Source organism: Aythya marila, assembly GCF_965140915.1.
Source record: "Aythya marila genome assembly, chromosome: 1".
Lineage (NCBI taxonomy): Eukaryota > Metazoa > Chordata > Aves > Anseriformes > Anatidae > Aythya > Aythya marila.
The window spans coordinates 114,055,464-114,083,340 of NC_139042.1; the positions used below are offsets into that span (position 1 = coordinate 114,055,464).

At 41.9% G+C, this 27,877-nt stretch overlaps 1 protein-coding gene across 4 annotated transcripts; it reads right to left on the reverse strand.

Moving 5' to 3' along the window:
* Positions 1-113: 113 nt before the first annotated feature.
* CD96 (CD96 molecule) lies at positions 114-27,799 on the reverse strand. Of its 4 annotated transcripts, XM_082763495.1 has the most exons (15): positions 27,617-27,798; positions 24,661-25,086; positions 22,066-22,175; positions 20,413-20,635; positions 16,964-17,019; positions 13,635-13,725; positions 13,185-13,361; positions 12,019-12,072; positions 10,758-10,802; positions 9,644-9,718; positions 7,657-7,731; positions 5,597-5,677; positions 4,832-4,921; positions 4,322-4,445; positions 116-3,262 (listed from the first exon to the last, which is right to left on the reverse strand). In XM_082763495.1, exons 1-15 carry the CDS (start codon positions 27,669-27,671, stop codon positions 3,154-3,156), a joined length of 1,791 nt encoding a protein of 596 aa, XP_082619621.1. In that variant the 5' UTR covers positions 27,672-27,798; the 3' UTR covers positions 116-3,153. The 4 variants fall into 4 exon arrangements, with proteins under 4 accessions (XP_082619624.1, XP_082619622.1, XP_082619621.1 ...); XM_082763497.1 differs by lacking the exon at positions 4,322-4,445 and having other exon boundaries at positions 3,160-3,262; positions 27,617-27,799; XM_082763498.1 differs by lacking the exons at positions 20,413-20,635; positions 22,066-22,175 and having other exon boundaries at positions 114-3,262; positions 27,617-27,799.
* Positions 27,800-27,877: the final 78 nt, after the last annotated feature.

A 27,877-nucleotide genomic window follows, 5' to 3' on the forward strand; every position in this document is an offset into this window, starting at 1 on the left:
GGGTTTAGTCTATTCTCCCACGTGCCTGGTGACAGGACGAGGGGAAATGGGCTAAAGCTATGCCGGGGGAGCGTAATCAATGACCGAGTCCCAGAAAGGATTGCAATTACAGTTTACAATTTATTAAAGGAATAGAGGTAAGCAAACAGAGCTGGGTGCGCCGGGAGCCTCTGCTCCAGCAAGACGCACACAAGTTACATCGGGCAGCTGGTTTTAATGCTCCTAGGCTAATACATATTCATTACCACTTCTAGAAAAGGCAGGGTTATTATAATTAGTTCCCGGAATCTGAACCCTCCCACTGGCACATGCGTATCAGTCTCTGGTGGTCCCTCTGGGGGTCTCTCGTGCTGAAGGCTCGTAGTCTTCCTCCCAGGCTTTTTCCTTCTCCTTCTCCTTTGTCCATCTTGGCCAGATGTCAGAGACTTGTGCAGCGTCCCATGCAAGCTTTGTCTTTTAGTCGTCCTTCAGCTTTTTCCCTTCTCCTTAAGCTCTTGGCCACGGATCAGAGACTTGCATAGTGTCCCATGCAATAGTCATAATAGTTTGCAGTTCTTCTGAAACCCCTTCATTCTCTTATCCCCTATTGACACAAATTGCTGCACAATTCCTTTGCAAGATACAAGAACTATATACATTAACCACTCTGTTTTTCTTAGACTTGTATAACTACAAGGGTACGTAAGACAGAAGGTGACATTCATCATACCATGCGGCCCTAGCACTGTTCCATACTGACACGAATCAGATGAACATATCTCACACCTTGCCTTGCCTTTCCATTTTTTCTCTTTTCCTTCCCTTTTCCCTGAAGAACAGACTAGTTCTGTAGGCAGGGACCCCCGACGACTACCTACCCCAGGTGCGGTTCCCTCTCTTCCACCCCCGCTCCTCCCCGGGCGCGGCTCCGAGCCCCGCTCTCGGTCCCGGCGCTGAAGGCGGCGGCCGAGGTCGCCACCTGCTGGGGTTGTCTCGGGGCCGTCTCGGGGCCATTCGCATCCCTCCGGGTCCGAGGGGTGTCCGGGGCGTGGGATGGGGCTGCCTCTGTGGAGAGACCCTCTGGAGATGCCGCCAGCAGCGCCTGGCAGCGGGCGGCAGCGCCCCTTCGCGGTGGATCCATCAGCTCTGCTCTTTGGGGTCTGGCCCTGCTAAGAGACCGGTGGAAATCAATGCTAACCCCAAACATGAACGCATCCCAAGGCACCCTGCAAAACCTTATTGCCAGAGGGAGCATCTCTGCCATCAAGCAATTAGGATGATTAAAATATCTATAATGATAAAATAACTCCTTGTTGACTGGTATACTGTAGACAGTCATCCTCAGCTGATGACATGGAAGTCGAAGCTCTCCACAGCCCTTGGAATATGGCTATCTAGTGTTTTCCCATATATATATAGGAAATAGATACATATATACAGGCATAAAAAGCAGCCTGCTTTTGCAGTGACTGATGGTATGACAACAGTTAAACAGCTTTGTTTCCACAAACCCATACACACAATAAATGCTCAGATTAGTAAAGTCGTCTGCACATTCAAAGGTTGTATAATTTGGAGGAAGGAAAGTTTTTTCTATTGAGCACTGATATTACCTTAACGATGAATTCAGAACTCCTTGTGCTAGAAGGTAAATAACACTATAAAACACTTTAAAATGTCTGTCAGACTGTTCTTTCCAGTAAGTCATGGAAAGTAATTCATGTGAAGTCACAATAATTCATGTAAAGTCACAAGAAATACAGTGCTCTGAGCCCTGATACGCATTGGCCAGTGTTTAGCAGTAAATAATGCAAATCCCATTCCTAAATCAGAATACCAATTTTGTTTGACATGATTTAATTTTAGTTGATTTGCCTTAATTACAAAAAGACCATTGTGGTAACAATATATTTTCAAACAAGCTTGCAGGGACAGTATCTTGGCTTGCTTAAGTCGATGTAAGAGTACACTGCTGCCAAAAGCAGTTCTCCTGCTGCATCTCTTGCACTTTGCATTGGTAATCACGCAACTGCTGACCCAGATGACATGCATTCAGTGCACTGATGTGACCCCACCCAGCACGATCATTTAATCATTAGTGTCAATGCAAGAAGATACGCAGCCTGGTCAAGATGGGGTAAATCCTGACTGCCCCTTCCACAGACTTAAGCCGCCCGGGACACTTTCTCCAAGGTCCTGAAAAATCTGAAGATAGCAAATGACAAAGATCAATGAAGAACAAGTTAAAATAAAAGGATTATATTCCTTTCTCTTCTCATGTATACCATAAATACAATACTCAGAAAAGCAGACTCTAGGGCAATTCCTGTTTTAAAGGCATGACTTCCAAAAGGAGTGTTGCATTCCATTATCCTCAGGGTCCATATTCACTTCAGTTCTTAAGTCTCTGATTGATTGATTACTTGTAAATGACCCACAAACTGACTCTTTCTTGTGACTGCACCAAAGGCATCTGCATCTTCTTTGCCAGCAGGTCCACTGGGCCTGCATGGTACCCTTTTTGTCATACCAACCTCTCCCAGAGCTCTTGTGCTGAAACCCCCTGGTGACAAATGCAGACTATTTTCTTTCAGTGTTCTTTTCAGCTACTGATTTTTGCTTTCATGTTTTCTCTCTCTGTCTTCTTGGTTTGGCTTTACAGTGATAGAATGTGTTGGGTCATATTAGCTGATACTTGCAGAGTAAAAAAGAAAAAAAAAAAGTAATTGTAATAACTGCTCGTGTAGGTCTCAAAAAGCTGGTATTAAGCCAAGGTTTTCCCATGTAATCATGGTGTCCATACAGCAGAGCTGTCATCTCTATACACTTAGTAAAACAGAAAGCTTCAGCACTCTTTAGGCAGGCTTATGGAATGATGTGTTAATCTACTCCCATTAACAAGACAGCAAATTCCCAGTTGATTACCCAATTCAAATTAAGCACATGTAATCTCTCTGTGACACTCACAATGGTGTTAGTGTAATGCATACAGAGAGAGAAGGGATGAAGTCAGTGTGCTCAGGAGTGCTCAGCTGCCAACATTAATGTCATTTAGGCACTCTGAATTTTAATATGGGTCATTAACACCAAACTCCTGTAATCACTGCTTTAAAGACAGAGCTTCTTAACTGTGTTAGTCTTCCGCTGTGCACTACGGAAGCAGTGCAGGCGATGTTACAGGTTTTCCAGTTCGTGGTAGGATGGGGGAGTCCCGTCAGACTCTACCATGGATGTGTACTTTATGGGAGGTGGCGGTGGCTTGAAAGATGGAGGTCTGTTCATACTGCAATGGAAGAGACAAATATGGTATAACACAAAAGCCACATGAAAGACCGTTTGTAAAATGTTCACAGGAGGAAGTAAATGGACACTATGCAGAGGGTGTAACAGCACCTGACATTTGCTCTTACACATTGTGACTTCCCTGTTTCTGTTTTACAGCCCCAATGCAACTCCTGGTGTCCATATGGCTTTCTGAACTCCCACCTCACAGTTTTACTTTATTCATGTTTTAAAAAAAGATCATGGCCCTGGTGAACCATTCAAAGCCATCACAGGGATCTTCTGCTCCTGCTGCTCTTTGAAGATATATTTAAAGAATCGTAACTTTTTTCTTTTGCCAATTTATAGGCCAAGATAAAGTAAAGTCCTGTCCCAAATCAGTGATAAAAATCAATTCAATTTTTACCTTTGATGTATAGGGTTTGTTGTTATGTTTTGAAAGGACTTTCTAGGACAGAAAATGATCCATGATCTCCATGATTTTTCAAACATTTTGGTAATGGTAGTAAGATTATAAATAATTGCCTTTTAGATACCACTCTCCTCAGTGGGTTTCTGAATGCTTTACTAAGGAATTAAACTTTGGCCATAATTACAAAGTCAGTGCTTCTCTGACTGGGATTGTGTATCAGGTAGCCTACTTTCACATACATTATTCACAACTCCTGTAGTACCCTAGAAGTACAATTTCATTAAAGTATGTCCTCAAGTAACCATGCAAAATGAGAGAGCAAAGGCAGGTGGCAGGGAGGCTAATAGAAGTGGGAGGCTCTGGGGGAAAAAAATTACTTGCACTCTTCCCTTATACTCTACAGTATGCACCAAACCTGCACTACAGCTCTTTTTTTAAGGTTTATTTTAGAGATAACCTACAGAATGGATGAGAAGACTGAGACCACTCTACACTGCATGCTCCTGTATAAAAATTGGCATTAGTGATCCGCATACTTAAAGGCCTTGTACACTGTGGATAGTTTCAGGTGGAAGTCCAAACACCAGAGACTGGAGTTTGTGCTGTACTATACCTCCCACCCATTCTGTTCCCCTTGCTGATACTTACATCTCTTTTTGGTACTGACACCATTTCCTGATGCCTAACACTATCAGAAAGCTGCAGAAGAGGAGCATGACAGCTACCACCATTGGCCAGGGGAAGCGACTGGCTACTGTATTCTTCACATTGCCTGCAAGGGACACAGTAATGAGCCAAACCTGGTCAGAAGGAGAGATGTTTGTGCCTGCTGCCTTTGGCTTGCTGATCCTCCCCAGCCCTGCAGACAAAGTGGCCCCGGCCCAATACAGGGTAGCCGGGTTTCCAGGCTGAGCACTGTAAAACCTGAACATCACTGCTCCAATTCATGGACTTGTGTTCTGGCTGGGTTTGCAGGCTGATTTCAGCCACTCCCCAGTGGTTAAATGAGGTTATTTAGGCACAGCCGGACAAGCACTTCATCAGGAAACCACTGGTGTTCTCTGTTCCCCCATGAGCTCCTCCACAGAGAGGCAGCATGTCACAGCACACCCCCAGTACCCATTTCCACTGCTTAGGATTTGTAGGATCATGTCTTACCAGTACTATTGACCAGTGGGATGATGGTAAAGAAACCTTTCCATCTGGTAGCTGAAACGGGCTGGTCTGTTATGCTGAAGGACACATTACCTGCAAAGATATGGTACAAAACATTTTTAGTAGCTTACTTGTTATTTGTTTTGTTTTATTATTATTTATTTCAACAAACAATATGTCCAAACCGTTCTATGATTCTGTGTTTAGAAGCCACCATCATTTACCCTGCTGAGGACTGGAAATCAAATTCCAGAGTCTGTGTGTCAAAGTTCACTTTGTGCGACAATTGCGTTTTTGGCCTACAAGCTACTGCTAGGCAAAGAAATGTGCTTTTATCAAATTAAAGGACATTAGAAGAAACAGGGAATACTGGTAAATACCTATTAAGATATTCCAGCAAGCCAGCGCTGAGCTGCACAGCAGTCTGGGAGAACGATAAGATTTTTGCCTCTTTGATGGTAATGAAAAAGCTAAAGATACTAAGTGGCTTAGCAGCAACACAGAGTCTGCTTCTGCCATGACTGCGTGAAACCTCAGTCTCCTGTATCAAGAGCTGTGTCTGAATCACAAAAATAATATTTCATTTGTTTGTAGACAGACATTTTACCTTTCCTAATACAGTTAAGCAACCAGCCTTTAAGATCAGTGCTGCCTAAGGACACATGCCTGTTTTCTCAAGCTGTCTTTGTGTTCATGTCCTCCAAAACAATAGCTAAAATATGCAGCTAGACAGCTATACGGCATTTGCAGAACCATCACAGCACTTACTATGCACAGGGGTTGTATCCCCAGATGAGAGTGTTGCATTCTTGAGGTTCTTTGGGGATTCAGTGGTGGAATCATTCAGATCTGTATAAAAGAAGTAATAACCTTAAATGATCGTAACAGCCTGTACGTGACTGCTTCATTAGGCTTAACTGTGGCTATTTTATATCATCATTTTTCCCTGATGCAAACAACAAATGGAATAACAGAGATACCTGAGAGTCTTTCATATAATTGCTGGTTTATAGATCAAAGAAAAAAAAAATCCATTGTTTAAATGATGTAGATGAGTAACCAGACTGAGCCAGGAAAATCTAGCTTTCTCATGAGATGCTGGTTCTGACTGAGATTAAGCAATCAAACATACATATATATAGAGACAGATTTTTTTAAAAAATACATATATATGTGCATATATACATATATTGATACATATTTTAATACATAGCTAATATATAAATACATTTAATTAAAAAAAAAACAACTACCAAATATATGTTTATATATATGTGCACTCAAGCATATATGAATGCTCAATTACAATCAGAAAAAAAAAATCAATCCACTTTTAGGGCACTCTAAAAATTCACTAAGAGTTTTTGATGTTAATTCATTTTTTTTTTTTTTTCCTTGTTTATCAGATATTAAATTCTACAGGGGCAAGCATGGTAGACGTGCCATTTAGAAGAGGACAAAAGAAAAAAAAAAAGGGACATACACTTAGAAATCTCAAAGCATTGTGCTCTATACAGCATGCCAATGAAAGCTACATATTATTATTTACATAATGGTTTGTGTTACAGCCTCAGAGAATTTAGCTAATAGTGATAATCCCCATTGCAGGAGCCCCGTGGCTCTGGGAGGACATACTGGAACGCATTGGTATGCCTCAGCAAGCACACCGGTGCTTGTGTGCTCTGGAATTGTTCTCAGTTATAGCTGCCTCACAGAAGACCCTTCAAACTCATGCCTCAGCTAGCTGTCAGGCAGACGTGGATGTAGGAAAGACAGTGAGTGGTGCTGTACCTCCCTTAAATAAAATGTGGTTCAGCGTGCTTTTTAACAAAATTGCAACGGGCAAGCCATGCACGAGCAGGATCGCGAAGCGAGCGGAGTTGTCACAAGGTTTCAGTCTAAATGTGTGGTTGTGGGTTATATGCCAGTATATAACCACCAGTGTGCTGCAAAAATACATTCAGAATAATGAAAGTGGCTGCTGTATTTGCACTTCAGGCAGAAGATGACTGCCATACAAATACAATAGCGCACTGACAGGTCCTGCCTGTCCTGAAAGCACAAAGCAAGATGTTAAAAAAGAAAGTAATTTCTGGCATTCTGCTGCCAAACAAAGGTTTTCTGAAGGGAAAGAGTTGAGAAAAAATGTCCACCTCCACCTTTTTTTCATTCATTGGTCTTTAATGAAGCTGCCTTCCGATGTGCTATTAGCCAGTCTTTATAGCCCCACATTAGCTCACAATTTCATTGCTGCTCTGTGATTTTATTTAGCTTCTCCAGTAATTTATTTTGTCTATAAACTGCCCTCAATACCCAATGCATTTGCATAGTAACCCTCCTAATTTTAATATTATTAAATTAAATACATCTAATAAAAGCAGTATACGGAAACATTTTTCATTCCTCTTTCACTGCTGCAAATCCTTAAGGCTTGGAAGACTTGAGCCTTTGTCTTCTAACTCAGTGCAGTTCAGCAGAGGAATGCTTTTGTGGAGCATTAAAAAGCTAGTACAGATGACACCACTTGATGTTTGTTCTCTGTTTGGACACTACTTTTCCATGTTTAGTAATGATTTTTGGATGGCAGCACGATGACTATCAGGTGACAACTGAACATAAACACCGCAGATGTCATGGGCTTGGCAAAGGCATTGTGAACTGAGAGCCACATAGAGTACCTGCTGCTGCACTTTTTGTCAGAGACTCCAGACCACCACAGCTGTGCATCCTAAGTCCATACGACATTTGTACTTTGCAGCACCTCTAATTAGCTTCATAGCATTCCTGCTACAGTCCTATCAAGCAAAGGAGATTTATCATCTACTCACATGCTGTTGTCACATTCTCTGTGAATGCTGTGATGCTGGTATAGCTTTTTGTCTCTGTGGCAGAAATCAGCTCTCCTGTTGAAAAACACATATGCTTGCAAAAACTGCTGTTGAGGACCCCATTATTTGTTCTTCATTTTTTTCCTCTTTCTTCCCTAAATGTCACATAGTTGTAAACTACTATCTGAAATTTTAGCTTCTCCCAGACATCGCCAGAAAATCCTGTGTCTGGTTTTAAAAGTCTGTCACAAACTAGAAACTTAAGAAGAGTTTAGTGATCTGTACGAATAAACTGAGAAAACATGGGGTATTGAGGCCTGAATTTTTGGCTTTCAGCTGAAAATCAGAAACTGTGATTGTACTGGCTTGTTTCAACCTGAAATCAATGGAGAGTGTTGAAAAAGATGTAAGTAAACTTAAATTTGGACAGGGTTTTACCAGGTCCAATGGGATGAAACTGTTTTCCCAACTAGCAAAGAGAAGTTTTGAGTAAATTAGTACAGGGGGATTCACACCTACAAGGGCTGGCGCCAAATACCAACTTCTTCAAATACCAACATTTTTCTTGAATCTTCTTTTGAAGCAGTGAGTGTTCTGGAGATGAACTAGCTATTTATCTGATATTCAGATGCAGACAGATGGTGGTTAGCAAGTAGACCTCTATCTGTCCATGAGGAATATTTCACATTTACTAAAAAGAGACCATCTTCCTTACACCTGTCTCATTTTTGGAAAAGTGCCATTGTGCCATCTGAACAAACCTGAGAAAGAGAAATGCAGCTATAACTTAGCAGTCAAAGCCTGGGGATCTCTGGCAACAGAGATGGAGGTTAAGGAAAGACCAGGCTATGGATTTAAGAGCCTTCGCTTTGCATCCCCTCCTCCTCCCATCTATTTCTGTGTACTATACTACTATATTCTTGTATTAATTCCCATCTGCCTCTTGGGTTTTCATTTTAACAACATGCGAAATAAGGGAAACTGAAACACCACCCCCACCACCTTATTTTATTTTATTATTATTTTTTTTAAGTCTCAGGCTTGGATTTAGCATCTTGACTCAGCTGCATCCCTAAAGGTCTGACCGCAAGTGCAATGGTGGGACTGGTGTGGGAACCAGATGCAAGACAGAGATGTGCAGCACTAACCCACACTCAGTACAGTGCTCCTGCCACATGTCAGGGACACTGCTTAAAAGGCAGTTGTTTCCTGGGCTATTTACAGCAGAGAAATGGCTCAACTTTGGCTTGCACTATGACGTTGACATTTTACCTTCCCAAGCAGTTATGATGTACAACCCAGTAAGGGGAAGCCTCTCTATTCACATTGTATATTTATAGTCCTACAGACAAAATTATTCCCCCTTAGTGCCCTGCTGCCAGCCAGGTCTCTGCTTCAGTGGGTGGGGAGTGCAGCCCAAGAAGAGGCCAGATTTAATTTCTCTGCTGCTGCAATCTCTGTTCCTGCCCTGGCATACATATATATAACCTCATCTTTACCCCAGGCTTCATATGAAGGTATTCACCTCCCAAACAGTGCTCTTCTGGGTCAGAATCAATCCTTTTGCTCAGCCTTTTCCTCCAGTACTGCTCCACATGTCACCAATTGCATTGCACTCACACCTGGGCAAATATTGCTGTAACATAATGGCGGTTGCTTTAAGTGAAGTTTGCAGGGTTGAATCACACAGGTGAAGGAGGACAATCAACACCTGACAGGCTCATGAAAGTCAGCCTGTTGTAAGGCATTTTGTTTTGTCTGGAGAGTAAGACAGCTGCAGACACCATGGACTGTATTTATTCTTGCTATGGATACTGTGGTGCTATGGAGGGGAAGGCAGTGGTTCAGCACCGTGGAGCTGTATTGCCTCTTCCTCATGATGCCTGTGCTGCCATTTTGTACATGCTATTTGACTCTAAAATGGGAGTTTCTTATGCTGTGATTCATGCTGAAGCAATATGGAAATCATTTTGGCCAAATTCGTTACCTTGTGTTGTGGAAGCGTGAGCCAAACTTGCTCGAGTTGTGAAATCTGGGAAGGCCGAAAATGTAAACTGATGCTCTAAAGAAACACAGGTTAAACAGTATCCCATTTAGTTGGTAGAATGCTTAAAAACTAAAATTAAGAAATCATAGAACAACTCAGGTGAGTATAGAACGAAGAACTTGCAGCAAGCATTGAGAAAATACAGACTGTGACGGGGGCCTACTGTTGGGATTGCAGGTTAAACGCTCAGGACACATCCCATCTATTCAGCAGGTAATCAGTAAAAGTCAAGGTGATTAAAGCAGACCCTTTCACATGGGCCAGCTATTACTTAGTTGTGATTTTACACATAGGGCTCAGTTTAATGGCCAAAAGACGTTTAGATGTAAAGCTTAGGGAAATGGTTTAGTGGGGACTGTTAGCGTTAGGTCAGAGGTTGGACTCGATGACCTTGAGGTCTCTTCCAACCTAGAAAATTCTGTGATTCTGTGATTCTATGGGGTGGATTATGCACATGCCAGTGGTAGTCCTCGGCCTAGCTGGGGCCTGTCCAGAAGCGGGTCTCACAACATGTCACAACTGTATAGGCCTGGGTGATCACACTCTCTTGTGGGTTTTCCTATCAATTACAGAAGATAGTTTAATGTGGTTATCCATATGCTTCCTCTTGACAAGCAGTGACACTTATCCCATATCATTAATGAATAAGGATGATATGCTGCTGTCAGGTCAAGATAAAAATGGGGATTTAAACTTCTTTTCTGTCACAAGCACCTCTCCATCATAACAGGAAAAAATTATTTATGGTTTTATAGAATTTCTATTCCATTTTATAAAAGGTATAAGAATAACATTTGGTATTCATCATGCCATTTTACATGCTGTTCTAATGTGACAGAGCTTTAGTAGGATTTGTGTTAGCTCTCTTCCCGGTTGACTTTGCAGCTCACAAATTCCCATCCAAGAGCATTACAGGTACTGGCAGTGTCAGGGCACGCTGACCTCTCACTGACATTCTTCTGGCTCTGTGTACATGGCATTTAAGAAAAGGTCAAGCAAAGATCATACATCTATTGACTGAGTAATAAGGAAAGCTTTTTCAATTTTTCCTTACCTGAGGTAGTCATGACAGCAGATGTAAGTGCTGAATTTCCAAGGTCTATAACAAATCAAAGCAAACACCTTTACTAAAGATGAAAAGGGTATTTATTCTGCTTTAGAAAAGAGGGTCATTCAAGGGCTCAAGAGTGAGAGAAAGTGCATCACACAATTTCCAAATAATCCTTCAATGCATACCTAGCCAAGTGGTCCAGCAAGAAACAAGAAGCACCAGAGGGAATTTTGCTGTGTAACCCCTAGGGAAAGCAAAGGTTTGGGGGCCAAAGGGTCTGGAACCACTACCACCTCTGATCTGCACCTCACTCAAAAAGCAGCAGTGAGTTACACGGTTTTAACCCGTGCAGACATATGTGCCTTATTAGCATGCAGGTTGAAATAACATATGTGATCTGCTGGTGGCACCTGCATAGCTCCTTTCATGAGGCATTTCAGAGGCTGTAACCCTGGCAGGAAATATCATGAACACCTCCCTGAAAAGTGCTCACCAGGTTTTCAAAGAAGTGGACAGAGATAGGGATTTACTCCTTGCAATTGAAGGGCTTTTAACCATCTGGCCAAGCACAACAGAGACATGGTCCTGCCCAAGCATCATTTACATTCCAAGTAAGAGGAAGCTTATGTAGAAAAAACACACCACTTTCCTTGCCATTTATCTACAGCATTTATCTGACACAAGCACATAACCCGCTGCTGAAACACAGCTGTCTCCTGTACACAGCAAAACAAGCTATCCAAGGATAGACATCTCCAAAGCACTTCAGATGATGTTCAGGGAGAACGATTTGTCTATCTGCGATAAGCTGACAATAAGACAAACTTGCAGGGGCAGAGCACAGATTTTCCAAATTTACACAAATTAAGACACATTCCATCAGTTTCTTAATTAGGCAAAAGTGTTGAGCATCTTGGCTGTGTACTTAAGCAGAATGTCGAACCATTAGTAGGGAAGTTATTTTTAATTACCAGCTCAGTGATGAAAGAACTATATTCAAATGCTAGCTGAAGCATCAGAAAGAACATTAAGCACCCCTCAAGGCCGGAGTTTAATTATGTTTGGGTTTAACTATGATGGATTACATCACAAAAATATCTGTGCATTGTATTTGCTCTGAAGTCATAGCTGCAGAAAAGGATACCTTACTATTCACTCAGAAGCAAGTCTGCAAAACTGTTTCTCCAATAGCTTAATAGCTTTAAGAATTTATAGATGCACTCCTAACATAACCTAGGTTATTTTGTCTTCTAATTTATCCTACCTTCTGAAGCCATGTTGGTAAATGCTTGGGATGAGGCTTCATTAGATGTATTGTCTGTGAGGGAGAAAGGAAAAAACAAAACAAAACCCAAACCAAAACAAACAAACAAACAAACCAAACCAAAAAAAAAAAAAAAAAAAAAAAACCAAACAAAAAAAAAAAAAACAGAAAGATGAAAGCAGTTCCTAAAAAAAGTTAGGCTTTTGTTAGAAAGGTTGAAAATGTAGTCTGGAGTTTGTGCCATTAGTATGGCACCTTCACAGAACATTGCCAAGAATTAAACTAATTTTCCTCCTTTTTGTCACATATAAATACATTAACATTTTTATACAGAGTGGATCTATCTTAGTGTTAGTATAGCCCACAGGCAAAAATGTAGACTTCTTTAACTGATGTCTCTCTGATTTGAATACATTTCTACAAAACTGCAAATTGGGTGAAATGAGCAATTTTGAAGAAAAATGATCATTCATCTCCCTTCCTTCCAAAGCTATATTTCAAGGGACTAAGCTTTGGGTTTTGATGTAGTCTTTGTTGAAAAACATACCAATAATATATCCAGAGCCAAAAGCTAATACAGGTGTAAGTAGTTACCAGGGTACATGGTGTACACACGAAGGCTGCTCCAGGGCCAGCAGTTCTGTTATATTATCTGTGCAGCAAGGAACATACATAATAGGAAAAGAAAAAGAAAAAGGAAAAAAAAAAAAAAAAAAAGCTTTAACTGTGCATTTGCACCTGAAGACAAGGTGTGCACAAGAGGGTGCTAAAGGAAGTCTGTCTGCCCTTCTTGCCAGCCACTCTGCAGGACCCCTCAGTGAGAAATACATGGTTGTAACAGCTCACTGGTGCATGTAGCTAAGTTAGTGTATTTTTGGTTATGGGAATTGCAGCAAGATACTGCCTAACAAATACCAAACATCTTATATTTGTGTAGGAGTTGCTTTTCTTCTCAACTTGATGAGTTTACTCAGGCATTTTTGTCAGGTTTCTTGGCTCATTTAAAGACTTGAGCTAAGGAACCTGCCAGAAAGCTCAAGCTGTGTGATGAATGTGTTTAACAAAACTTCCATACACTTCCCATTTCTTCTGTAATTTAAATAGCAGAGAATACGTGTTTTGGTATTCTTAACATTTCAGATATGTCCTATCTATGAAAAACCTACCAAAAGAAAGAAATATTTCTTCTGATGAAATATTCCATGTTTCATTCCTGAGGAAGGGAAACAGACATACACACAAGAATGTTGTATGTGCCTGGTGGGTCTCTTGTAACATTAGCATAGATCTCAGCTGGTAGAAACCATCACTGTCTTGTGAGTCTTCTTGTTCAACAGACATTTCTGGAGAAGAAAAAATAAACACACACACAAAAAGAAAAAAAAATCTGCAACCCCTTTTCATAACACTTCAAATTATAAATCAGTCGTGCAAAATGCCAGTACTGAAAAGCAAGCTTATATAGCTGAAGGTTTCTTGGCTGAGATGCTATCCAAAGCAGTCCACCCAGATGGACACCTACATGCTCCTATCAGCAGGAGTGGTTTAGCAATCATTGCTTTTCCTCTGAATCATTTCTACAGTTATGTAATTGACCTGTTAATGGGACTTATTACCTTCAGACTGCTCCGTCAGTCTTGCTCGGTCCACATACCACACGATGCTTGGCTTGGGAAATGCCTTCCTCACAATGCAGCTCACATTAGGCTGTGGGACAATGAAAAACAGTTAGCCTCCAGCATTCTCTCCTGCCTGCCACTGCTGACATATAAAATCCATGCTGGACAGAGTTGCTCCTACAATCTTATTTACACACCACCCTCCTTGGTCATGAAGTACTCTCTCCACATTGCACTTCTTCCCCTACCATTTTCCTAGTTGGAGACACCGTTGAAGGAAAGTTAAGGGACACCCCTATTGCCACCCTGGGGGTGATGGGGCTTCAATGTGGCTTCAATGGGGCTTCAGTTCAGTTCAGTGGCTGGAGAGGCATGGGGTGACCCCCCAAGACCCAGCCCAGCCCTCTGGGGACAAACACTCATATGGAGGAATACTGGCACTGGTAATGTGTAGGGTAAGGGGGCAAGAATGAGACACCTCCTGATTATCATGCAAATCTTTTATTTATTGGGCAGATAAGGAGACAAATCCCATTAAAAGTCTACCTGGCACATTAATATGTTGAATATACAAAATTAGATACCTTTGTAGAGGGCATTGTACTTAAGAGGTTTCCAAAAGTCACAAGAAATCGCATGTGTTAGATGCAGTAGTCCTGGCTGTACGCCAGTTGTTTAAAAAAAAAACAAAAAAAAAAAAACTGTGTGCTCATTTCACTTTCTCCTCAAGCAATGAAAGGGAAGAACTGGACCTCAAAATCAAGGTTGGATGAAGGGGTGGGCACTAGCAAGATGCGAGGTCTCATCTGCATGCTGCCTGGATGTTCCCAATTACATTTACTTAGTAGCTTATGGCACTAAGAGAAATTGCCTTATCCATTTAAACACAAGACATTCATATGTGACTTAATGCTGCACAACGCCCTCTTGCACCCACTTTTGAAGTGGGTTGCACACAACACATTTAGTTGAAAGCAAGTTTGATATATTGCAGGCAGCAGAAGTCAAACATTCATTATGAAGACTGAGACTATCCAGCTGAAACTCTTTCCTTGCCATTGTAAATAGTCACGATCTCAGTGTAATTGCTTTCCCCTCTTTTCTCTTCATTGTTCCCTTATTATTCAGCCACTTTTAGTTCATAATATTTTTATAGATATTTCCTGTGAAGAAATACTAATCTGACATCCAAAGTAGATTTAAGCCCAATGAGAAAGCATAGAACAGAGAGGGGAAGCAGTCAGTGTTTGTTTGGAGATGAAAAATGGACCAACTCTTCTTTGAAGAGTTTCTACTGGTCAGCCCTGTGACAGCAGCACCCCTTCCTCTGCTCAGCAGGACAGGATAGACAAACACCTGCAGGGTCCAACACTACTAGGGAAAATAAGTCACCGCGGAGAATATAGTGGTTTTACAGAATGGCTTAGCTCAGGCTTAGTCTGAACACAGGTGGATATGGTGAACACAAGCCTCTGCCTGCCCAAAAGCTCGCTTTCTGAGGAAAACTTCCTTAATATGGAATTCTTACAGATCAAAAGTTTCAACCTGGTTGGATGCAACAGGAAGCAGGACATCATAACAAGTAGCAAGATTGTTCAGTTAGAGGGGCTACAAATATATTTTATGCTAAGTACAGCCAGAGCTGTACAGCAGGCTTTCTTTTTAGGTTTTACCCTAAGGAAGCAGGTGATAAAAGAGATACCCCCACACATGTAGGTGCTCGGTTTTAAACAAGGACCCTCCAACTTAGATCCAGCCACTCCATTGATATTTGATTACTCCAGCTGAGTTGTGCTTGGAGCACATTATGATACATTTTGCCTGGCAAAACCATCGCTTTCCCCTTGACAGGGTAGGTAATTTGGTAGCAGCCTAGAGCTGTGACCAGCCCCAACCCTAAGTCGGAGCAGCACCACATCTACTTGGACTACAAGGCAATGACTCAGAAGGATTTCTGCCCAAGATAGATGTCACAGAGGGATCAGCTCTCATTTCAGTGATGCTGAAGCTCATCTCTGAGTTACAGAGGAAATGTTGACAAGCTGTACTAGAAAATGCAGTTGACAGTGACCACCAAAACTAATCTCAGTGCTAGAATCAGTGATATTCATGTTATTCCTTGCAGCCCCGGTGGGGGGGCTCAGCCTCTCCTGGGGTCCTTACCAGCCCTTACCATGAAGAAGGCTTTCCCAATATCTAATCTGAATCTTCCTTGCAGAATCTAATCCTGCTGCTTCTGGTTCTGTACAAGTGCATTAAAGAGGCTATTTCTTTCACTTTTCCTGCAGCCTTTCACGTATGTGAAGAATTATAGCTTAAAGAAGGAAAGTATGAGCAGTCCAGAAGAGAACAGCCTTAAATTCTTTCCCCAGATGATTTTGCTTCGACCCCTAATTTCTCATCACCAGCAAGAATGGATAATGTGGTCCAACAGGTTTCCTAAGAACCTATCTGAACTTGCTCATTTCTTCACACTATATGCAATCCAAAATGGATGAGACTGGGGAATGAGAACATTTCCTTGGGTACTTTCTATATTGGAACATAGCCATTAAAATGACATAAGTTTTTTACTTAAAACTTAAAGGAAAACCTAAGTTTCAAGACCATTTTATAGTAGTTTCCATGTCCTGGTGTGAAGAATATTACTGTGAAAGACTAATGCTAGCTTTGTAGATAAAACCAGTAGCATTTTCTGACTAGCTGGTTGTAAACCATGTATAACTCAAGCACAGGGAGTGGACCACCCACAAATAATTTGTATTTGTTTTCTTGCCTATTTCTCAGAAGCTGACTAGTTATGGCGTCCCAGGTTATTTTAATTTCCTATCCGATGCAATATTATTCCCTTGGGTAAATATCATGTTTTCCACATCTGCATTTTTATTTCAAAAAGTCACATTTACCTTCAGTAAATAGCCAATTGCTCATCTAAAAATGATTGAACTTGGATATAACAGACATTCTAAAATTTCTAACACATCCCTTGTGGGACCCGCAGTCCCCTGCATCACCAGCAACCCCTCACAGCCTCTCCTCCCTGTACCAGAGCCCTCCCTAGGGCTAATGCAAGGTCAGAGGTTACCCAACCCACAGAGAAACCCTCAGCTAGCTCCAACATGCTCTCACTGAATCAGCACACTGCTGCGAGGATGGCAGTCACTCAGAAGAAGGCATATGAGTCACTGACATTAGCTCATTGACTTCGAGGTCCCCCCTGCTGCCTGGCTCAGCACAGCCTGCCTGGCCCTGCTTGCCTAGAGCACCCTGAACAAGCAGCCATGGTCACGGTCACAGCCATCTCTCTGTGCTCCAGCACTGCTCACCTTCTGTGAGGTGCCAGCTGGGCCCTCCTGCAGGCTAGCAGAGACTTCAGGGTAGGCTGGAAAGAAAACAAAAAAACATATTAACAAAATGGCTACCAAAGGTCACAGTAACAGCTTCTAATGAGACTTAATGGCCTTGTTTTGTAAAGAGAGTTCAAATTAAATCCTACATCCACCCACATACCTGGCAAGATAAAAGCTTGCACCGCTCCAATTTGAGGTCAAGGAAGTGGTTTAGAAGCACACATCAGCAGCGACTACCACAAGATCTGCAGTGTATTTGTCTGCCTTTCAAAGACACTTCTGTGTGGCTTTGTTGAAGCTACCTAAAGCCATCCTGCAGCCACAGCTCTGATAGCAGGGCATCACTGTTCCAGCTGTTGATTCCTCCAGGTGTTTGCTGTCAAAGCTATCTGCAAAAGTTTTAGCCATCCCTTGCCATCCCCCAAACTGTCCATTGATCTTGGGTACCACCTTTCCCCACACTGTTGTTCTGGTAGATATGTGACAGTCTCATGCCACAGGCTCTTCCTGCCCTGGCCAGGAAACCCAGAGCTCTGTTTTACATCAAAGCAGTGGCTTTCTGATGACCACATCCACAAGAAATGGAAAAACTTTTTTTTTCCTTTTTTTTTTTTTTTATTTTTTCTTTTTTTTTTTTTCTTTCCCTTTGCACAGCATTTCAGTTCTGGGCACAGCTGACTATAGATGCAACTTTCAGGTACCACAAGCCTCTTTTAGCTGGCGTTTCTGAATCACCCATTGGATTCCAGTAATGCTGACAGTTAGATAAAAACTGCTGAAACTGAGGTTAACAGCAAGTCTCAAAAGCCTTGAATAAATCATGCTTTGGCCCTTTCTGGGCCTTAAAACTGGACTGGAAACAAGCACAGAACCTGGATCCACATTCTTTCTCTTTCCAAGCTAAATATCAACTTTAACCCCACCATTAGTATCTTTTTTTTTTTTTTCTTCTTTGCCTAATTCTGTTAAACCAGTGTAGGCCACCTCAGTTCATTACTTTCCCTGCCAAGATGATGTGTTCAAGTTTTCCTGTAATTTTTTGAAGCCAATCTACCCAGGACTCTCTCTCTCTTTTTCCAATTTCCATTTTTCTGTCAATTGTTACAGACTGGTTATACCTGAACTGACCTATATTTAGTGATTACAGCTTTGTGATTATCTAGCCTTTTGGAAGGATTTTTTTTTTTCTTTCTTTTCTTCTTTCTTCCTTTTGTTTGGTTCATCCTTCCTATCAGAATACAAATATCTTAAGATTTCTGCCTCACCAAAACAGTACTGGTGGTAGTGGGGCTGGCAGATAGAGAAACCTTTCAGGTGTAAGAAAATGTATGGTAAACTAGATCTTCTAATAGGAGCTAAAAGTCGGCTGATAGACTAAATAACATTAAGCCTAATGCCTGTGTTTCCTTTAGGGTTTTGATGAGAATGGGAATGCATCTCCTCTTCTGTATTGGATGTGGCCTCTGCTTTTCGAGAGGATGTGTTTGCTCGGTAACTATTCCGTAAAGCAACTCTCAAGCACAGCTCAGAATGACCTAATAGATCTTTTCCATTTAACATCTCAGCCCCTGTTAACACTTTGACATTCATTTGTCTTGCTAGGATATTTACCAATGGTTTGGGCCTAGCAGATATTCAATATTTAGTATAGTGGTTTCTGCTGCTGAGCTTTTACTCTTACAAAAAGGAGAAATCAATATTTGGCAAAGTTACATGTGGAAAGGCCATACATTTTCTCAGAAACTTGTACCTAAAAGAACTCCATTCTGAAAAAGACATATTTTTAAGCACTGCAGTCTAAAAGTAACCCCTCAAAAAAAGCTCTTGATTGAACATATTTTATTCAACTTATCAAGACCCTCAGCTTCACTGAGAGACTCACTCCTGCACTTCCCATGCTTCTACCCAGCTCTCAGTCATACCCAGGCCATGTCAAGCATCTCTGGGGAAGCACCACTGCTGTCCCTCAGACGTGGGTTGTCTGTTGTGTTCACACCGCCCAGCCAATGGGGTTGCACTTGTTCTCTCCCAGTTCCTGATGGCGTGGCACTACCAGCAGTAAAGCAAGCCAGTAGTTTCTGGGAACATCATGAGATGTTCAGAAAAACCCACAAACAAAATCTGTGGTTTCTTTCTCTTGTTTGTATTTCTCCCCTCTTGTACCAGCTTATTAAGTTGGTGTGGGTTATATATGACACAAAAATTCAGAGAAAACAAGCAAACACACACACACAAAAATAAAAAAATAATAAAAAAAAATCAACCTCTTTCATTAACTGACACAAAACAAGGCAAGAGCATCAATCTGGGCAAGAGGGAGTTCAAGTATCTTAATATCCTTGAATGATTACCCAAGTAACTCTGTAGCTGCTTGACAAATGTTGATTTTTTAAGAGTAAAACCCATGTCTGAATCATGCAAATGCAAGAGGAAATCTAAGATCATTAACTTCTATTTTCATTTCCCTTGCATCAGTGACTGACAGCCCTCCGACAGAAAGTTTTTTTTTGTTTTTTTTTTCCCCCCACTGTACCCTGATGAATCTTTCTTTGCATCCCAAGCATCAGCCTTGCATTACTGTGCCACCTGTGAGCTGTGGGCTTCCTCAGACAAGCAGCCACAGTCAAGGGACTGTTGATACACCCACTGGCTAAAAACCATTCATTTTAGGAGACTTGTAAATGTGTTTTTCAGACCCACGGCTCTACCAGAAGAAGATACAGCCTCATTTTCCCTGGGCAGCATTGTTCTTACCCAGTTGTGGAGTGGTTCCTAAACCTCTGAAAAGGGAACAGAGCAAGAAACTGAAGATGGGGAAGGCTTTCAGCATGAAATACCAGCCAATGTTTGCAGTACATGGGCCCTGCCCCCTCCTGACCAATTTGAGACCCTCCTAGACAGGACCTCATTTTCAGAGCCAGAGCCTTTGGCAGCAGTTATAAATCACATCTCCAAAGGACGTGACTTTGCAGCAATGACAGCTCCAAATCACATTCCCTGCCTAGCAAATGCTGGCCATGAGTTCTTAACCATAGGCAGCATGGTCATTTTGTAACTGGGGCACAGAGATCTTGATGACCAACACACCTATCTGTAAGCTGAAATGTGCCAATGTAACCTTACACACATGGGTGAGATCATGGTAATTTTCATGCCAGTATTGTTATGTGCTCAGTGGAGTAGAGCAAATGTTTTTGATGCCAGACACATGAAGAATGGCCTCAAATTCTTTTTAAGAACTACAAGGTTATTTACAAATATTTTAACTTCCTACAGCAGAAAAAAAAAACAACATAAATGTGTATGTATATACACACAGGTACATATGAATATATAAAAGTGTATTTCAAAAGCTACTGCCTTCAGAAGCAGGCAGAAGCTTTACTTTTAGAAAAGTACGAGGACAGCTGAGGGAAGTTCCTTACCGAACACTCTCACGGTGGTGCTGCTCTTCCGGATCCTCTCTGGGTGGTAGACCACATGGCAAGAAAACACCTTGCCATCATCAGTAATTTTGGTGGGAAAAATCTTTAAAGCATTATTCAGACCCAGGTGGACTCTCCATTTGTACAGCATGCTGCCATTCCCATACACCTCAGGATGGGAGGGCTCCTTGGTTATAAGTTCCTCTTTCTTTCCGTTTTCCTCCTGCAAATATATCATCCTGTATAACTTGTAAAGACTGGATATCCCCTGCTGTTTTTGTAGGTCAACACTATTCCCACTATGAAAATCTTCCCTCACACCCCTAGCACTTAGTAGGTGTAAGTGGACATTTCCAATACTTATTTTTCCCAAATACATTATCTTTTTATGAGGAGATCCCCCAGAACTTCAAAACTGATAGCGGTCATCATCTTACCAATAAACTACAGGGTAAATAGCTATCTTGTGAGTCCTGGCCCCTGCAGCCCACACAGAGGGCAACAGAGCTGCTGGTCTGGAAGTTTTTAAATAGTGAAAACCTACTAATAATAGCTCAAAGTCATCTCCTCAGACTGCCTGTGTGCCAGTCACCTTGACATATGGATGCAACCAGCACATCCTGGACATCTGTGCCTTGGCATATATTTGCAAGATGTCCTCTAAATGATGCATGGTGACCCGTGTGTCATTGTGCTGACCTTTTGTGTTTTTTTTTTTTTTTTTTTTTTTTCTTTGTGTGTGTGTGTGTGTTTTTTCCTTTCCTCTGCTGTTTCATTTTGTAGAGTGAGCTAGTTGCACTGAAAAGTGTTAAGGGTAAACATACTCCATACAAAAAAAAATCATGATTTTAAAATTAAGAGTTCACTGCAAAGAGATCTGAATAGGTAATGACATGAGACAGAATACTAAAAAGTTTAAATATTTGAAAGTCGCCTTTAAGATAATCCTCAACAATAACAACACAGTGACACCAGGTAAAAACTAATGGGCAAAGCTCAAGCACACTACTTGCTGATATTTATATGAGTTAATGAAAAGGTTACTGTAAAACATGCATACAAATATTTATCCATAAAGTGAGATGCAGAACAAAAACATAACTAGCTTTAGATCTCTCAGCAAATTGCTGTTTTATATATGTGGTTAGCTAGATAAGTGGGTTTGCATGTCTTCAGTGTGCGTCTGTGACATGGAGGTCAACAGAGCAAAAAAACCATTACAGTCAACCTTTTTTTCCCATTTCAAAGCAGCCTGATATCTCACTAACCTACGCAGTAACTGTATTTTTCAGACATTAAAGCTTCACTACTGCAAAAATCCCTGAGAAATCTGATACAAAGAATATTTTAGTTGTTACATTTGCTATTTTTTTTTTTGGTAAGACTTCTCTACATGTCCTCATGACAAATTAAAAGCAAGTAAGGGGGGATTTTCCCTCTTTGTTTGTTTAACTGTGATTGTTTGTGGTGTCTATGTTGCAAATCCACAATTATACTTTTCCCTTTATTATTACTGTCCATCGCGATGGATAGCTATTGTTTAACACATTCTGCAGGATGCAGTAAAATCCAACATTTCTCATTCTATCTGCAAAAATACCCTGTAGTTTCTTCCATAATTTGTACTTGAGAAGAAATAATATTTAGACTTACCACTACCCACTTCAGAGGGTAATTGGACAAGTTTGCTGAGGTCGTGTTCTCGAGGCATGGGATTTCTAAAGTCTGGCTTAACTGTGCTTCCTTCACGTAATGCTGCTCCTCTTTTAGCATCGCAAAAACCGCAACAGCAACAGCAACAACAGAAAGCCCAAGGAGGAAAATCAGAAACATGGTGTTCATCATGCTTTAAGAACTGATGCTGACTGCTGTTCGAGGAACAGGCACTTTTTTGATTAGAAGGGAACTGTAATTTTCAACCATTACCCATAGACACATTTGTTAAGTGAAAGCCCTGCATCCAATTCCAGATGTAGTTTCAAGACTTTAATTCATGACTTTATCCAAATTTTTGTGCAATTCATAAAAACCTTTGCTTAACTGCTGGATTGAGACATTTCCTTTCGGAGCTGAGCTTCCATTTTTCTCTTATGATTTTTTCCACTGCAATAAACCTTCAAACCAATTTTGTGCACCTGTATTTCCTTTTCTCTGCAGAATTTCTTTGCACTAAGCAAGGTGTTCAGCAGTCAGGCAGGTTAAGATTAACCCTGCTTTTCAGTGTAAGTGGTCCTTTTATTATTCTCAAACCTGCTTTCTGCCTCTTACTCTTTCATTTGTCCTCTATTTAAAAACGTATCTCAGCAACTTCTACCCTATCCGTTCCTGATACAGGGCTCAATTTCACCTTTGGAAAGACAGAAGTGGTGCATCAAGCAGTGCACAGCTCTGGTCCAAATGTCAGATCTGCCTGCATGCCCATGTTTAAGCAGGAAGAGCAGTGGTGTAGCTGGGTGATGCTGCCAGTGCCTTGGCAAGTGCTGAGCTCTCCAGCTAGCCTCTCTGCCACAGCCTGCCTGGACACTCTTGAGCTTTCCTCCCCTGGTAGATTTGGCTTATGTGCTGAGACAAAACAGATAAAGTGCTGTGCAGAGTACAGCCCACAGAAGTACCAAGATGAGCACTTGCCCCAGGAGCTCAGCCTGTGGACAGCCTCTGCCTGCTCTCACCATCACGTGTTGCAGCTGCCTAGTTTCCCTTCTCTCTTTGATTTTCGTTTCCATTAACAGCCTGGTGGTGATGGTACTTTGTGTTTGCAAATCCTACATACATCTGCTGCTATGTTTTTTTAAATTATTATTTATTATTATTATTATTATTATTATTATTATTATTATTATTATTTTATTTTTTCTTCCTGTATCTGTATCTACTAGCTGAATCCACCTGGATTCACTTCACTTCAATGCAGCTGGGAGCTGTAGTTTATTGATGACTGCTGCCCTTCTCCATCCCACTCACAGGCTGCATTAAAGTCTTCTCCCTTCTTTTGAATGGACGAGGATCATTGCAAAAGATCTAATTACTGTAAAATGCAAATTGGCAAGAGGTATTTTGCAAATAAAACTTTTGAGTTCTCTCTAGGAAGTGGTATCAGTAGCACCAATTTCTACATCATGTGGTGGCTGAAAAATCCACAACAGTGCTGATATGAATGGCAGCTGCCCACATTTAACATTATAATGCATGTAGACAGCAGCTAGAGCTTTGAACATGCCAGTATCAGCCAAGGGCACTAGCACAGGAAGAGGAGCAATGCCTGATTGTAACTATTACTATATTAGGGAAAAGAAAGAAAATTGTACAAAGAACAGAACTGTACCCATGGACACTGCTGCTCTCTGCTAACCCTTGCTCCTACCTTGCTCTCAGCCCTTGAAAATGTGCTGCAGATACAGCCCCAGACACCACCAGGCTGAGCATGCTGGCCTTGAAGCTCTGAAATGAAACTTAGCTGTGTTTGTTGCATTTACTTTAATCCTCCTCAGCTCGCTAGCAAAAAACGAATAGGCACAAAAGAGGTTTCTGAGGTCATCAAATCCAATCCCTCTCCAGCACGACTACAAACTTGCCCAGCTCACCCAACATCCCTGCCCAGCTCCATCTTCATGGCAATTTGGACTCTTTGGTCTCACTGCTGGCATTAAGCAGCTGTTCCCAAAGTTACTGCACTAGTGGTCAGCACTGTTGTTTAATTTGTAGCCAAATACATTCACGTCCTATTGAAAACCATTTATTCCTTTGCCAGGATATTTAAATATCCTCCCAGGAGTTCACATTCTCCCCCAAGGCTTACTTACCAAAAGCAGTCATGCTGCTTCTCAGCTTCCTTTTGGCTGACAAAACAAGCCAAGTGTCCAGCCCCATGATCATCCTAAACAACCCTCTCTTTTGCTCCATTTTGGTTTGAAGGTGGGGACACACATCCATTTGCTGTGCTAACACCCATCCCTGCAAATCCCAGCCCTCCTTTCATTTTCCAAAATGAAAGCATGGACACTGTCCATCTGATCATCTTTTGTGCGTTCCCCTCTAACTTCATGTTCCTCCAAACAATGAAGGTTTCCTAATCATGAGCTGGATAATGACCGAAAAGTTCCTGGGACATAACTGTAAGCAGCAGCATTTAGCGACACCATTGCAAACATCAAACAAGCCACTCACATTGACCAAGGAATGATTGTCTAACCTGATATCCTCTCCCCTTTTCCCTGCTATGAAAAAACAACATCATTTGTAGTTACTTACCTTCTGCCTTGATGATAAGTTGTATTTTTGCAGCCTTTGTCCCATATGGGTAAGTAGCAAAACTGCACTCATACTGCCCGCTGAGGGAGATGGTAGCATTTCTCAAGTGCAGAGCCCACTGCTGGCATTCAGACCAGGAGTTTGAGTCAGGAAAACACGAGGTCTCATTAACGTCCCAATTGCAGCACTTCCTGGTGCTGAACGACACGGAAAAGTTGGAACAGGTCTCAAGAAATTCGAAGTAATGGGTGCCCAAAATGGGGTGATGAACAGCTATTCTGGACAGACGGTTGGCATCGGTCTTGGACCACTGTGCCTGTACTATGTAGGTGGACTGTGGTTTGGGAAAGGTGCACAGCAGGGTCACATCGGTACCTGGCAAAGCATGGACCACCTCTGTGTGTGCAATGACATCTCCAGCTTGGCCTTAAAAGCAAATGGGACAGTTGTCAGCACAAGAAATATTTAACCAAAGCTTTCTTCTAAGCTGCCTTATAAATGATTTGGTGCCTTAGCTCCAGATAACTCTGAAGGCTCATGCCTACAGCTGCAACAATCCTCTTTCAAGTAAATCTCCTGATTTACAGCTGAGAGATACTGCAGATCTCTGCTGGTTGCAGAGGGGAACCTAGAGGGCAAAGCAGCACTTGCCCGAAGGAGGGTGGGGAGCTCCCATCGCTCTCACTGTGAAGTGCAACAGAGCTCTGAGAGGCCCCATGAAAATGGAAACCTTTCAAGTGACATAAATGAAGCAGAAGCTGGGACCATTCATTCCCCAGCTCTGTTTTGCAAGAACAAATGGCTGGTCCTGCCTTGTGCAACTGCCCCTGCCCATTCCCACTCCTGTGGCACTTCAGCAGGAAGCCATTCTTTCACCTCTGTGCTGCTAAATGGCTCCTGCATGGCCTGAACCGCTGACCACTCCAGTGTCAGAGGAAGCAGCCCTGCTGTGAATGGCTTCTTCCTGAACTAATTTCATAAAGCACATTGGCAGTCCTCAGTGTGCCATAGAAAGGAGTAATGGATCGGTGAAATGAAGGGGCTTTCAACATGAGCCTCAGCTGCTTGTTTGCTGCTGTGCTGTTGTAAGATTGATTTCTCTCCCTTCCTCCCTCATGCACACAAGAGGTTTGCAGTTCCCAAACCCTGTGTGCAGGGCACTGACAAGCTTGAGGATATCAGGAATTGAGGTATGGGGGCAGTTGTGGTGAGCCAGGTGCTGTCTCACCCACAGAGCCAGACACAACAGGCCCTTTTCTCCAAGAAAAAAAAAAAAAATGCAAAAATAAATTTGCACAGATGTCCTCAAGTACAGAATTGTCACTGAATTTTACCCTTCCTGTGTTTCAAAACATCACTGTACATTTGCTCTGAGGACTTGTCCTGCATCCCACCATGTGTCCCCAGAACTGCCAGCACTTGCTGCTCCCCGTGTGTGCCTGTGGAAAGCAGGTGCCTACTTGTCACCTTCGCCACCAGCTTGGTCTTTGGCAGGGAAAAAAATAGGAACAGGTTCTCACATCCCTGCAGAGCCAGCTGAGGTTTGGGACACAACTGCTGAAGAGTGACATGAGCATGCAGGGAATATGTGCATGGAAAGCTTTGCAGGGCAAATTTTCAATTCCTTTTTTGTCCCTGTGCATGCACCATTCAACTTTTAATTCAATTCCACGAGATGGGAACAGATAGGAAGGTAGAAAAGAATAAGCCTGATATGGTTATGTGCTGTGAGAACAATTACAGAAAACTGTCTTCGTAGGACCGAGGATCTAATTATAGCAAATGCTCATTGATTACACTGAAAGTTTTGCATCTGTAAGGTAACTAAAATGCAATCAGACTAGCAGGCAAGAGTGACCCAGCAAGTTATCTGTCACGGACTGATGCTGTATTAGGTCAAAGGACCATGCAAAGAAGGCCCACCAAGAATTATAAGGAATCTGTTATTATTATTATTGTTTATTAATAGTCTATCACATTAGGTTATTTTAAGTAAAACCATTTCACACAAAAGTTCCTAACTTTATGTTGCCATCTCAATATAATTAATCTAGTTTTATTCTAACTTCATGTTGTTAACTCAAATGCTATTTCAATCATGGCAGAACAAAGCAGGAGCCCTACTTTTCTCTAAATAGTTTTGCATTGAACTTTCTTGCATGTCTTGAGGCTTCTATTTTGTTGTTTGCAGCTGGGGGCTTTTGTTTTCTATGAAAACTTCTATGAACTATTTTCCTGCCTTTTAAAACCAATCTGTCTCACTGACATGGAAAATATGAACAGCCCATGCTAGATATTGCATATTTTCATGCCAGCCAAATGCATGAACCATCATTTTTCTCTTCTTAATCAGAAGAAAGGCTCAACACATGAAATTCTGCTTCCGAGCTGGCAATAAGTGCTCCTGCATTCAGATTCATCAACCTGTTGGGGGCAGAGGGGCTTGTGAGCATCATCAGGCTTTTCAAGCCTTTTAAGTGGCACAGAGGGCTGGATGGGGAAAAGAAAGTCTGCTTAAGGGTTGCAGCCATACAACTTATCCTTGCCTTTAATAATGTTTCGGTTCTTTCTCTCTCCCTGCACACACAGGTATGTGTGTGAGAGGGAGATTTTTATTTGCTCTTTGAAACCACAGTTTGACTTTTTGCCGACTGGGGATGAGCACACATTGTGCTAAACACAAATGAGATGTTCTCAGTGATTATTTTGGTGAAAACAGGTTAGACGTTTGAATAGATGGCTCTGCTCATCAGCACAAACCACTTGCTCCTCATCAGCTGCACGATATTACCAAGGTTATTAGAAAGTTGTCACAAAACAGAACATAATTGTCGGTAGTTACAGCTTGCTCTAGAGAGACCTAATAACAAGGTTTTTCACCCTCGGTCTGAAAATGTCACCCTCCCCAGCACCCTGCTCTGCAAGCCAAGCACAGGCATCCCGCTGCCACACTTACCTGCAGCGCTGTGTGCAGACAGTAAGCCAAGGACGAGGAAAAACCATCTTCCCATCTTGTCTTGATGAAGCTCGGTTAGTTAAATACTTCAGAGCTCTCCTCCTGGCACTTTCTCAGAAAAGGAAGTCAAAATGGCCTGCCCCGCGCAGACAGGCAGATGTGCAGCACGGTCACGCTCATCGTGCTAGCACGACTTCAAAGAAATGCTTCATTAAACGTGAAAGCCTCAGTTTCCTGTCTGAGCAATAAAATTAGTACGTG

Coding starts and splice junctions, on each gene's coding strand:
- CD96 (XM_082763495.1), bottom strand. CDS start 27,671: ATGGGAAGATGGTTTTTCCTCGTCCTTGGCTTACTGTCTGCACACAGC. Junction 13,726..16,963: donor CAGCTGGCACCTCACAGAAG/GTGAGCAGTGCT, acceptor ATTGTCCCACAG/CCTAATGTGAGCTGCATTGT. Junction 10,803..12,018: donor TACCAACATGGCTTCAGAAG/GTAGGATAAATT, acceptor GATTTGTTATAG/ACCTTGGAAATTCAGCACTT.